At 42.9% G+C, this 14203-nt stretch overlaps 1 protein-coding gene across 1 annotated transcript in view; it reads left to right on the forward strand.

Moving 5' to 3' along the window:
* The window catches only part of PYGL (glycogen phosphorylase L), a 47359-nt gene that overhangs the window by 17744 nt on the left and 15412 nt on the right, over nucleotides 1-14203 (forward strand). Inside the window, exons 8-14 of the mRNA XM_032236729.1 lie at nucleotides 818-900; nucleotides 5111-5254; nucleotides 6922-7014; nucleotides 10096-10242; nucleotides 10563-10726; nucleotides 11724-11838; nucleotides 14056-14157. Of these exons, the coding sequence (XP_032092620.1) occupies nucleotides 818-900; nucleotides 5111-5254; nucleotides 6922-7014; nucleotides 10096-10242; nucleotides 10563-10726; nucleotides 11724-11838; nucleotides 14056-14157 (848 nt within the window). The remainder of the gene's footprint in view (nucleotides 1-817; nucleotides 901-5110; nucleotides 5255-6921; nucleotides 7015-10095; nucleotides 10243-10562; nucleotides 10727-11723; nucleotides 11839-14055; nucleotides 14158-14203) is intronic.

The raw sequence follows: 14203 nt of genomic DNA on the forward strand, positions 1-14203 counted from the left end.
TCCCTGAAGCCTTCGGCGCAGTCAAAACGAACCTCCGAGCAAACCAGAAATTCGAGCAAACCAGCAAACCACTGACTTCCGGTTTACCCATAGGGCCGTTTTTTTGCACTCCGGAGGCTTCAGGGAAGCTCATGAAGCCTCCAGAGGGCCTCTAGGGGGTGGGGGGCTCTTTTCGTCCTTCCCAGGCTCCTATAAAGCCTCTGGAGCCTAGGAAGAGCGAAAAAATGGCTTTAAAAAAGGCTGAACTCAGCTGGCCAGCACGCACATGCGCGCTGGCCAGCTGACAGGGCAGCGCCTCACGTGCCCTGACAAATGGCTCCGTGTGCCACCTGTGGCACATGTGCCATAGGTTCACCATCACTGCACTAGTCTATTAGCTCAGCCTCAGGAAGAGAGGAAAGAGACAGTCCCTTCCATTTCCTTCCTCTGATGGATTAACACTTCTGGTAAGGGAAGACTGAAAAGAAACTAGAGCAGGTTTTCCCAGCCTGGACATTCAAATTTCCAATCTGTATGACTAATGCCTGAAAGTTTTGGAAGTCATAGTCCCCACATAAGTCAAGATCACCAGGTTGAGGAGATCTGCGATACAGGGCTCCTTTTGAAGAGCTGAAAGGAAGCTTAATAGTTCACATAGCAAGTTTACTTTTAAAAGTTAAGCATACGCCTCATTTTGGGAAGAAGCAGCCCTGACCATTCCTAAAATAATTCTGTGCTAAGTAGATAGGGGAAAAATTGTTTTTTTTTCAACTCTCCATTCTCCACCCCCACTGATACTGAACAGCCATGCATGTTTTATTTCAACTTCCCTGTGCAGTTAATGTTGGTGATTACATTCAAGCGGTGTTGGACAGAAACTTGGCGGAGAACATTTCCCGCGTCCTCTATCCAAATGATAACGTAAGTTCCAAGCCCTGTGAAGTGTTATCTGCTGGTGGGTGGGAGGGAGCGAAAGAAATGGGGGCGGTGACCCGTTTACTTTTTATGTGGGCACCGTGCTAATCATTCAGAACCAAACATGGTAGCAAGGTGCCTTTTTTGCATGTGTTGCAGAGCTGGTTGTCTTAAGTCATCAAGCCCATAACCAACTAAACACGGTCTATCCTCATTCTAACACAGGGCCTGGGAGATCAACCAGGACTTAAACAGTCTAGGAAAAGCGGGATTGAAAATTTTTAGCAACCAGTTCTCTACCCGGTTGCTGGGGGGGCATGGCCAGGGGTGTGTGTGGCCTACCTGGCCTCCTCACGACAGGGGGGGGGGGGAGTTTTCACCATCTCCAAACTCCAAAGGCTTTCTTTGAGCCTCCAGGAGGACGAAAACGGCTCCCCCAGGCTCCTACTTCTGGTAGGCCCATTTTTCACCCTCCCAGAGCATCTGTGTGGGTACTGTACTTAACTGGCATGAATGGGCCGCGTGGAGACTCCTGGGAGGGGTAGGGCAGGGTGGGCAGGGCCAGCCAGTTCTTGCAACAACCGATTTGGCAAACCGAATGCAAAATTAGCATCCAGTTCACCTGAACTGGTCCAAACTGGCTGAATCTCACCCCTGGTCAGAAGGTTGGGAGAGGTATGAATATCCAAGGGGAGATCATTTCAGGGACCAGAAACCACCCCTGTAAAGAAATGCTTCCCAGATGACATTGATTGATAGGTGGGACAGGAAGCATACATGGTCTACCAACCCTGACCCGATGAGCAGAAACATATGGAAACAAGTGCTCCATCAAGTAACTAAGTTAAAGTGCACACTTGTGGGGTTTTTTAGATGATATTCCACACCTTGAATTACCCCAGAAGCCAACTAGGAAATCATGTACTTGTGAAACAATGGTGTCATGTGACACACCCATCAGAGCCCACCCCACTGCATTTTGGCTCAGCTGTAGCTTCTGAGTGGTCTTCAAGGGCAGCCCTTAAGGTAACCCCATTAAGAGGTAGCCAAGGCATGAGTGATGGTCTGAAGATCCTCCCAGTCCAGGAATGGTCACCTATCAAACACTTGATAAAGCCACACAAAAGACCCTCCTGGCCACAGCTGCCATCTGTGTTTTGATCCAAGGGAACACCTCAGATTGTGCATCAGTCTCACATGGAGTAATGCTACTCTGTTGATAATGAAATATAGAAGATCCAGAGGACAAACGAAGACATCTGGTCTTCTTAGGATTAAGCCTGAGTCTGTCCCTCCCCATCCAGACCTGCCACCAGCTCCAGGCATTGGGTCTGGACTTTGACAGCATCGTTGGTGACCCTAGAATCAAATTGTACAACTGGGTATTCATCAGCCTATAGATGATCTCTGACTCCAAACTGAGGGATCAACAGTTTTCATGTAGAAGTTGAACACTTGTTAGAGGAAGTGTTGAAACACTTCCCCTAACAAACCCACAACAGAACCACAGTTTATCTCACTGTATAAAGAGGAAGTTGAAACACAGCGGGAGTTATGCAAAATTACCAATTACATTCATAAGGCGTCTACAACAATTTATACTAAAAAAGCATACAATTCCTTGCAAAACAAAGCTGAAATCTCTGGCATATGTTAACTGTGTGAATTTTTCCACTTATTAGCCTATTTTGCACACAGACTCTGCTGCTAACCACTAGAAAATATGCTGAATGCTGTGATTATTAACCAGGCTTTTTCCAACACTGAGAATTTAAATTAAAATAATCTAATCAGATAAAAGTAACCAAAAGTAATGTTTCGACCCTTCATCAACCACATGCCGGCTTCAAGCTTGGATATATGGGGAGGGTTAAGAAAGCCATGGTGAACTGCCCTGTAAAAAAATAATCCCACCAAAACGCTTTATAGCAATAACTCAACAAGAAGGGGCAAGCGAAGAACATGCTGGCTAGATAACATCAAAACTGATACACAGATGAACATCCAACAACTGAAAGAAGCTGTGCTTGACAGGATAGAACAGAGAACAGTTGCCTATAAAATCATCAAGACTCAAACAACTGGTTAAACAACAAGGTTTCTAGATGCTGTATGATGGGTTGCTGCATTCTCCCAGTCTGTGCAGTATTTCAGGTTGAGAGGGTTAATAGCAAATGTACTTAGACTTATATACCACTTTACGGGGCCTTACAGCCCTCTTTAAGTGGTTTTACAGAGTCAGCATATTGCTCCCAACAATCTGGGTCCTCATTTTATCGACCTCGGAAGGATGGAAGGCCAAGTCAACCTTGAGCCGGTAAGAATCGAACTGCCGAACTTCTGGCAATCCGCAGTCAGCAGAAGTAGCCTGCAGTACTGCATTCTAACCACTGCGCCACCATGGCTCTTCATTAAATGAAGTCATTACAACATTAAATGAAGTTATTACAACTGTAACGGCATGGATGGATCCAACCAATGGGCTGTCCATGCCAACCTTCCAATCCCTTCCCAAGGACTAATCAAAGGTCTCCAGGAAGATGCAGACTCAGGCAGTTGCCTTTTAGCCCTGGCATTTAAAGGTTTACAATATTTCTATTGTTCCCATTATAACAAAGAGCCATTGATTGACCCTCTTTCCCACCGTAATTTATCTAACTCTCTTCTTAAGTTATTATCCTCGACTTTGTCCTTGATGACAATTGGGACAAGATTTTCAATTGCTAAGCGATGTGATTGTTAAGCAAGTCATCATGTGACCAGACCCAATTTCATGATCATTTTTACTGCAGTCATTAAATGAATCACACAGTTAAGTGAATCCCAGTTCCCCAACTGACCGTCGAAAACTGGCTGGGAAGATTACAAATGATTGTAGGATGCCTCAACTAGTCATAATGTGAGCACCTGCATCATGTGACTATTGGGTTGCACAAACATCCTAAGGACGAGGGCAGGTTGTAAATAGACCGATCAGATCTCACAGGTTAGGTCTCCTCCGGATTCCATCCGCCAGCCAATGTCAGCTGGCGACCCCCCGGGGGAGAGCCTTCTCTGTTGCAGCTCTAGCCCTCTGGAATGATCTCCCTGTCAAGATCCGGACCCTTACAACCCTTTCCGGGGGGCCTGTGAAACATCCAGCTCCGCAGAAATTGTGAATGTTGCGGTTTTGTTTTTAAAGTGTTGTGTTTGTCTAGTCTTTCCCCCTTCCCTTGTCTATTGTGAGCCACCCGGAGTCCTTCGCGAGTGGGCGGCATACAAGACAAATAAATACAAATACAAATATTTTTTTCTGAGGTTGTTGTAACTTTGAATTGATGTTAAATGAACAGTTGTAAGTTAAGGACTACCTGTACCTCCTTTTGAAAATTGAAAGTCTTAGAGAAATGAAATGGTACTGATGAGATATCAGAGTTGGCATCTATTGTCTGGTCCATAGGTCAGGACACATTAGAGGGACAAGTACCCCAATCAATCCAGGGGTGGGTTGCTCCCGGCATTACTACCAATTCGGTGCGTGCAAAAAAACTATATATACATGCTCGCTTTGCTCGCATTTTGTGCACATTTGCCCCAAAATAGGTCTGTACATGCAGAAAATGTTTAAAAAAGAAAATAATAATAATTTTGTGCAATTACAATTTTTCTGCACATGCGCAGAACCAAAAATCAAGATGGCGGCCCCGTAGGAGAAATGGTTCGGGAGGGTGGCAGGCCTGGGTGGCTGCCGGTTCCAGCGATCCAGGCCGCAAAACCACTACTGGTTCAGCTGAACCGGTAGGAACCCACCTCTGAATCAACCCCTCCCAGTTTTTGTCTGCAGTTGTATGCCGATCTGTGACTGTAATAAAGATTTGATTTGCTTATAGCTGCCCACAGGCTCATCATTGGATGAAGGAGGCAACCTCATGCTGGCTCACTGCAAGGGAGAGGGAAATTACTGAAATCAAAAAGATAATGTCACCTTTTCTTCAAGCCTCTCCTTCTCCTTGTAGCTAAAACTAAATTTGAGGGTTTTGACTATGCTCAAACTGCTTTTCTTATCTGCTGATAAATGTCATAGGAACCAAGAAGGGCAATGGCAATTTAAGAAAATGTAGCATGCAGTCAGGTATTTCTTTGCCATGATAGTCATAAATACAGTTAATGGTCTGATCCTCCTCAGACTCACTTTGCATTTTTCTTACCATCCTGATATTGTTTCTTCATCTGATAGTTTTTTGAAGGCAAGGAGCTGCGTCTGAAGCAGGAATACTTTGTGGTAGCTGCCACCTTACAAGACATTATCCGACGGTACAAAGCCTCCAAGTTTGGGACTACTGAAAGTGTCCGGACTGCTTTTGATTCCTTCCCAGACCAGGTCATTGCATTTGGAGTGATATATCTGGGGGGGGGGGAATTGGGTTGAGGCATGTCATGATCTGGCATGCAGAACTTAGTAGTGAAGTGGGATACTATCTTGGGTATAGAAAACCAGTGGGATGAAGTCAGAAAGTATTAAGCTAGGACCAGGAAGACCCATGATCATATCTAGACTCACTCAGCTTTAGAAGCTCTTTGGTTGATGTTGACCAGATACTGTCGCACTACTCAATCTCACAGATTTGTTCTGGGGATAATATTGGAGATGGGAGTGTTAAGTGGGCCACCTTAAGTCCTAGAGGAAAGGGAATTTTGAATCTAACAAATAAAACAAAAGTAAACTGAGAATAGTTTGATTACTTATGAAGTTTAATCAGGGCTTTTGCCCAATAACCTTTTTATTAAGATGTTCCTCTGGGACAGAGGTATCAAACTCGCTTTCATAGAGGCCATTTCTCTGCACATCTGGAGTTTCTCAGGCATTGCGTTGTCTGAAGTCCCGTTCTGGACTGGGCAGTCTTTCCGCGATCCCTTCGCTTTGCGCAGAGCGGGAACCAGCGTGGAATTGGACTGCCTGAGCCAAAGGGGTCCACGGGATGTTGAGACTTGATTTTTGAGCAGTACCAATCCTTTCCACTCTTTCCTTTCCCTTTCTGTCTTTATTCTATCTTCGTTTCCTTTTCCTTTCCTTTTTCCTTTCCTTCTTTTCCATTTCCTTTCCTTTCTCCTTTCCTTTCTCTTTTCCTTTCCTTTCTCTTTTCCGTTCCTTATTTCCTTTTCCCCTTTTTCTTTTCCCTTCCCTTTCCCTCCCTTCTTCATCCTTTCCTTTCTTCTTTCCAAGTTCCTTTCCTTTTTCCTTTCCTTCTTTTCCATTTCCTTTCCTTTCCTTTCTCTTTTCCTTTCCTTTCTCTTTTCCGTTGCTTATTTCCTTTTCCCCTTTTTCTTTTCCCTTCCCTTTCCCTCCCTTCTTCATCCTTTCCTTTCTTCTCTCCCATTTCCTTTCCTTTTTCCTTTCCTTCTTTTCCATTTCCTTTCCTTTTTCCTTTCCTTTCTCTTTTCCTTTCATTTCTCCTTTCCTTTTTCCTTTTCTTCTTTCCCATTTCCTTTCCTTTTTCCTTTCCTTTTCTTCTTTCTCATTTCCTTTTCTTTCCCTCCCCCTCCCTTTTTCTCCTTGCCCCCCTCCCCAACATCGGCTCTGATGGAAATTATGGCTAAAAAAAATTCAGGTGCTCAGGCATGAAAATGTGCCGCTCAAACACTATACTTTTCCGCACACACACATACACACACAAAAAAATAGAGGGAACATTGGCCTGTGGTGGCCCAAGTGCTGGCAGAGGATTGCAGGAGGCTATCACAGCCACCCAAGCCCCGTTTTGCTGGCAGGAACTGCGGGTCAATCCTTTGCTGTTTCCAAGATATCCCCACAGGCCAGATCGAAGCACTTCATGGGCCGGATTTGGCCCCCAGGCCTTGAGTTTGATAACCCTGCTCTGGGAGATGTGGGGTAGTAATAATGATGGCATGTAACCAGGTAAAATGCATTGCTTTCTCTAGCTTGACTTAACTTTTAGTCAAGTGAGCTGATAGATTTGATTCCATGTTCCTGCTTAAACTTTTCTCTCTGCGTTTTTTAAACATATTTCATTTCTTGGTTTTCAATAGGTTGCAATCCAGCTGAATGATACACATCCTTCCATGGCTATTCCTGAGTTGATGCGCATCTTCTTGGATATAGAGAAGCTGCCCTGGTCCAAGGTTGGGACCACTTTTCTGTTGTCAGCTGTGCTTCTAGGGTTTGCAAGACCTTCGCTCTGTTTTCCAGGCCCCTGATTCTGTAGTTTCTGTGCCATGGCTTCAAGTCTTCTTTTGCTTCCTATTTCCAGTTTTCAGACAAACACAAGTTGGTTTACAAAATATGCTGAACCCTAAATCTAAAAAAATAAGGTGCTGTGCAATGCCCAAACAAATAAAATGCTTAATTTGATGGCATGGTTCATGCAACAGGTTAAACCTCATTTTGACCTAGTCTAGCATATTGTGTAAACTGAATCATGCAGTCATTGTCTTAGATCTCAAAATTTGGGGAATAGGGGTACTAATTCGGTGTACTAATACCCTCAGATTTGTCTCAAGGTTATAATCTTACCACATGATAACACTTTCATGGTGATGAGAGCTATTGTAAAGCAATAACCTTTAGGCTGCAATCAGTTCCAACATAACTTCAAATGCTATCAAAATCTCCAGACTTCTTACAAATATAAAAGCAACACGATGAAATAAATATTTGCACTAGAATTTTTTAAATAATTAACAAAAAGGGAGTAGGTGCATACAGGGAGGAGGCAAAGTATTCGTCCATTAACTACTACAGTAATTAATTAGTCCATTAATAATGGACTATTATTGTAGTCCATATACAATAATGGACTACATGTAATGTAGATGTAAACTAAATTAAATTTGATCTTTGCCTTGGCCTAGCCTCCAACTTGGTGTGAGTGTGGTACCCGTCGGCCAGACAGTGTTTGCTAGCAACCCCCAGGGGGAGAGCCTTCTCTGTGGGAGCGCCTTCCCTCTGGAATGAGCTGCCCCCGGAGCTTCGTATAATCCCCGACCTCCGGTCCTTCCGACGCACCCTAAAAAATTGGCTTTTCCAGCAAGCCAGCCTGGCCTGAACAAAACAAAATAAATTGTTGATTATTGTTAATTTTAATCTATTTTTTTAAAAAAATGTTATTGTTAATCTTAATTGGGTTTGTTTTTTGGATATTCTATCTTTTTTTTTAACTGTTGTAATATGTGTTTTTTAATGTTGTACGCCGCCCTGAGTCCTTGGGAGAAGGGCGGCATATAAATCCAATAAACCAAACCAACGAAACCTAAAAACCACTTAAGGCTAAGGGTGGCCTTCAACCTAGAACAGGGCTGTCAAACTCCCGGCTTGTGGGCCAGATGCATCATGTGCTGGCCACGTCCATGCCCAGTTTAGTGAAGTAGAAAAAAGTCCTGATATTGACAGTGCCATGACAATGGGAGTTTGACAATCCTGGCCTAGAAGATATTTAGTTCTGCGAGAAAGGGTTCCACTGTGGCATGAAAGTTCACATTAGCTCCACCTACTGGGTGTTGTTGGCAAGGCATCAGTTGCTGCCACATACAGTACTACATTGCATTTCCCTACTTTGCATATCTACATGTATTAGAACTACAGTTAAACAGGTGTCACAGAACATATCCACCACTCCATATTACTTGGGTTCTAGGGAAAAAGCAAAAAATGGTGGAAAGTCTCTTTGGCTGAGTTAAAATGTTATGGTGGTATGGTAAAGTTTCTGAGTTGGGCTTAACTCCTAATGATTTAATGGACATGAATGCTAATTTTTTTGGAAGTCATTTGCCATTGGTACCTTATAGAATATGTTTATATTTGTATTCATATTTATATAATTATTTTGGATTTGATTCCAAAAATGCTTCAGAGAGTGCAAGGGAATGAGCATAACCATGCCCCCAACGGGTTCCTTCTTAGGATCACATGGTTTCCCTCTGCCTTTTCAAGGCATGATTGTTTAATGTGGCTGGGATTAACACTCTTAAATGGAGAAATACATGACTTTGTGGCCGTGACTGAGCAACCGTTTTCTACTAGATGTAATGTTCCATGAGGAGCAAGCAGCAAGCCAAACTCAAATCAATTTGTTTGCATTCTCAAAGTATAAGAATTGAAACTCATCCAAAGGAATCTAGCCAAACAAGAGATTGAATATGTTTTAAAGTCATGATTAATTTGATTGATTTTGTCTTCCAAAGTGTATATAGCCTATATATCACAGTATCTACTGGGGATTGTATGTGATCTTGACCAAGGTCAGATCTCAAAATGGCCTGAACCATTTGAGGAACTCCATTGTATGACACTGAGAAAACACAATGGTAGAGGAGAAATACTACTTTTTGCCTCCTTCACCTCTACGAAGTAGGTGATGTCAGGCTCCAAAAAACAAGAAAGATGCCAAACTAAAGCAAACTATTTGTATCACTAAATTATACTCCGAGTGCTCCTCGGGAGAAGCTGTCTTGATTCTCTTTCTCCCAGATAATCTAAACTTTGCTGTTTCTTATTCCTCTGGAATGTAGCCCCTCCCTCCTGTTCTAGTTAACTCCCAGCTTCCAGCATTACTCTCACCTGAAATGGGGAATGCGTGGATGTACTGTTTGGGTGTTTTCATTGTGGTTGTTTTCAATAGTATGGACTGTTTTATAGTTTCAGAATTGTAAGTCATCCAGAGTCACTTGGCTGAGATGGGCGGCTATAGAAATAGAATGAATGAATAAATAAATAAGGCAATTGATAAAGTTGACCATAGCCACCTTCATGATAAAATGGAATAATGTGGAATGGATGGTCTTGTTCCAATATAGATTTAGTTGATCGAACTATATGGATCTATATGTCTATATTCAAGGAAGTGTGTAGTAAGGTATTCCAAGATTCTGCCCTGGATTTAGTTATGTTCAACATTATCAATATGATTTAAACAAGAAGATAGAAGTGATGCTTATCACATTTGCAAAGAACAAAAAGCTGGGAGGGTGGGGCTGACACTCCAGAAAATAGGCTGTGGGTTGAGAAGAATCTTGATAACTAATAATATGCACAGTTCTCAATAGTAACAAATGTAATGTAAGATTTCTGCATTCTGGTAAGAAAACTATATCCTCAGATACAAAGTACATGGCTTAGGAGGAGGAGTTGGGAGAGGATGCACAAGAATGATCACACAAATTGTTTTTCTCAGTTTGCCTTATTGTCTTTCTCTTCAAAAACACAAGGCCTGGGATATCACTACAAAGACCTTTGCTTATACAAACCACACCGTTCTCCCTGAAGCTCTTGAACGTTGGCCAGTCGAGCTGGTGGAGAAGCTGCTTCCAAGACACTTGCAGATTATCTATGAAATCAATCAAAGACATTTGGATGTAAGTAGGGTTTCATTAAACCTTCTCTGATGGCTCTTAATTTTCTGGATGAATTTAAGAAAATATAAAGGAACGGTTTTGTGAAAACTGATCCTTTTCAAGTTGGAAAAGCTGTTGAGCTTTTGATTCAGTCAAGAAGTCTCTGTTCAGGTAGCCATATTGAACTGGGAAAAAAAGTTATGCCAATTGTACAGCATTTGCTTTTAAAATGCGGTTAGTCCAAGCATGCTCTCTTGCTAAAATCCAGACTGAAATGGATAGTTGGGAATGCACTTGAATGGGATTAATTGATGTTGCGTTTCACCTTCACACATACTCAGAAAATCAGAGCCCTGTTTCCAACGGATGTTGACCGCCTCAGGCGGATGTCCTTGATTGAAGAGGAAGGGGTCAAGCGTATTAACATGGCCCACCTTTGCATTGTTGGCTCTCACGCTGTGAATGGAGTTGCAAAGATTCACTCCGATATCGTCAAATCTCAAGTGTGAGTAGTGGTGTGTATTTTGTTTGTATACAGCAACCTGGGACAATTTCCTTTTACTTTTGCCAACAGAAAAGTTTTTGATTTGATTTAGACTTCTGAATGTTTCTACTTTGGGATCAATTTTGAGGTTTAGAGCTGAACTCTGGGTGCCCCTGAGTTTGTGCTAATATATAATTTTGTCTGTTGCTTCGATAATTTTCTGCCCTCCCAAACTTCGTGTTGCCATATGCATTCTTTGGTGACAGATTGCAGGACAAATTTTCCCAAAGTTACCTCATCTCTAGTGTTTTGACACCTTCATTTTCAAGCTTGCAGGGAGTGCCACAATTAAACGCCCGCATGAATAATTTTAATTTTAAGCATTTATGCTAAATATTATGATTCAGATGCGGGCCTCTTTTGTTCTTCTGTAATGAACAGGATATTCAACATATTTTACATAGTTACTGAATTAACCCATTTTCAGAGTAACTACGACATGCTGAATCGTATTCTATTCAAGGTTAAAAACTAAGACTCTGTGCAAGTACTTCCATTAAATTTGCCAGTTCTTTAAATCAGTGGTCTCCAACCTTGGCAACTTTAAGACTTGTGGACTTCAACTCCCAGAGTTCCTCAGCCAGCTTTGTCCACAGGTCTTAAAGTTGCCAAGGTTGGAGACCACTGTTTTAAATGACCTAATCAAGCAGATCATATGAATGTAAACCTTATGGGAGCAAATAATTCATCAATACAGTAATGGTTTGTGAAATAATTTTGTACTAGGTATAACATAAATACATTTTTAAAAACCTGATGCTATTGCTTCCAGCCTTGCTGTCACCTTTCAATTTATTTATGCAAAAAATAAGTTTATAAATAAAAGTGCAGAGTAATTATGCAACTGGTATTAATTGAAAATTTAAAAGATTGGATGGCCCATGTTTTTTGTCAACAATCTGTTTAACTACTCTATCTTGAGGGTTTTCCATGAACAACTTCCTTGTTTTTCTTTCAGGTTCAAGGACTTTGCAGAGGTGGAGCCAGAAAAATTTCAGAATAAAACAAATGGGATCACCCCTCGGCGTTGGCTCCTGCTTTGCAACCCAGGACTGGCAGAATTAATTGCGGAGGTAAAAAACAACAACATTCAGTTGTTCTGTGTAGCGAAAATAATTATTGTAATAATTTGTATGTGCTTTTTAAATCATTGGGCTTTTTTAAAAAAAAATTCCTGATGTATAATCAGGCAGTTTCCATCTCCTTTCAAAGCTCTGAAAACACTTTGTAAGTAGGATATCGGCTTCTGCTTCTTCTACTCATCTGCTCTCATTCTGGTTAAATAGTCTTTGTAGGCGTCTGTTCTGACCCCCCTCGTCCCATACCAACACACACTCTGAGCCAAAGATAAGTTATGGCATTTAATTAACAGACAGACAGCTCCTTGGCAGCAAACCGGTACAGATAAGCCTTGGCAGCAATCCAATACAGATAAGCCGTGGCAGCAATCCAGTCTACCAAGCTCACAATAATGTTCTCTGACATTAGTTCCTGCGTTGACTTCTGCAAGAGGGGCGTGTGCACAAGCAGTCTTTTTATAGTCTGGAGAGGAGCCTAATGACCACCAGCTGAGTACAATTACCTCCTGTACTTGCACAACTGTTCCTGACACCTATTAGCTCTTCGGTGCCGGGCATCCAGGAACAACTCACTACTGGCGTCCGGATCACACTCCCTTGTCTCCTCCACACTGGTCCAAGGCTCAGGCGCCTCCTGGTGGCCAACCAGCCTCTCTGTGCCCTGCTCGGAGTCGGAACCCTGTCCAGGGTCCTCCACATCCTCCAGAGCCGACTCATAGGGCCCCTCGCTGCCGGAGTCTGGTGACAGCTCCAATGGCTCCTGCTGGGCCACAACAGGCGTCTATGGAGATTCTCAGTCATACAAGTCATGGTTGTCCCAAAGGTGCTTTTTCAAAAGGCAACTGGACTTTATTTTTCCTTGAAGAAGTTTCGTTTCTCATCCAAGAAGCTTCTTCAGTTTTGACTCAATGGTGGAGGATGGAAGGATTGCAGTGATCTGATTGTTCGCACTCTGAGAGCCGTTGAAGCCACTTGGAGGTTTATCTGTGCCCTCAGGGTCCCCTGAATGGTGCAAATGGGTGTGGAACCTTCTTGGAACTGCTGAAGGGACTGTGGTTATAAGCAGGAGATAGGTAGTCCTATCCCTCCCCCTCTGTTGAGAGAGGGCTGTTCAATCTTAATGTAGATGGCCTCTTTGATCCCTCTTTCAAACCAGTGGTCCTATCTGTCCAGAATGTGGACTTTGCTGTCTTCGAAAGAATTATCTCTGTCTTTTATCTTTGAGCGAAGAAGCACCTTTGGGACAGCCTATGTAGGTCTTGATGCGATTTCGCAACCTGCAGAACCTGTTGAATAATAAAAGGAAAGATGGTTAGCGCTCTCCGAGTTTGGTTGCTTTTTTGCAGACATTTCATTACCCAATTAGGTAACATCATCCTCCATCATCCAGGCATTGATAATGTTACTTGTTGGGAAGGGGTGGAAAATGGACAGTTTTTCACAAAAACGGAGGCATTTTTGCCTTACCCCAGCATTGCTGAAGCCTGCAGAGTAGCAATAGCAATAGCAGTTAGACTTATATACCGCTTCATAGGGCTTTCAGCCCTCTCTAAGCGGTTTACAGAGTCAGCATATCGCCCCCAACAATCCGGGTCCCCATTTTACCCACCTCGGAAGGATGGAAGGCTGAGTCAACCCTGAGCCGGTGAGATTTGAACAGCTGAACTGTAGAACTACAGTCAGCTGAAGTAGCCTGCAGTGCTGCATTTAACCACTGCGCCACCTTGGCTCTAAGAGTGCTTCTGGAGGCTGGAGAAAGGCAAAATCGCCTCCGTTTTTATGAAAAACGGCCCATCTTTGGGACTGGCATGCACACACCATTTAAAAAGGGGGTAAATTACATTTTTTCACTGAATATTGTCCTGTGCATGCGCAGAACAGAAAATAAAGATGGCGGCACCCAGGATAGAACCGGTATGGTCTTGTGTTCGGCCGAGTTACTACCTATTCAGCCAAACCGGTCCGAACCGGTAGGAACCCACCTCTGCTGTTGGGTAATGAAAGTAACCTCAGAGAGAATGAAGGACTTCCCAGTTCAACCCTGAGCCACATATATTGAGCCTAAAGTATCTTTGAGAGATCAATAGACTCAGAAGCAGTAGGTGCCACAATGAGTATCCGTGGGCGATGACAATGGGATGGCTCTGGATTCTTCAAGAGTTCCATCTTTTGAGATGATGAATGTGTGAAATCTCTTTCTTCTTTCTACAGAAAATAGGGGAGGAATACGTGAAAGATTTGAGTCAGCTAACAAAGCTGCATCGGTTTGTGAATGATGATGTTTTCATCAGAGAGGTGGCCAAAGTCAAGCAGGTAAGGGGAATGAAAGGGAGAGTGGGAATTTCCCCTTTTCAAAGAA

Source organism: Thamnophis elegans, chromosome 1 (genome assembly GCF_009769535.1).
Source record: "Thamnophis elegans isolate rThaEle1 chromosome 1, rThaEle1.pri, whole genome shotgun sequence".
Classification (NCBI taxonomy): Eukaryota; Metazoa; Chordata; class Lepidosauria; order Squamata; family Colubridae; genus Thamnophis; species Thamnophis elegans.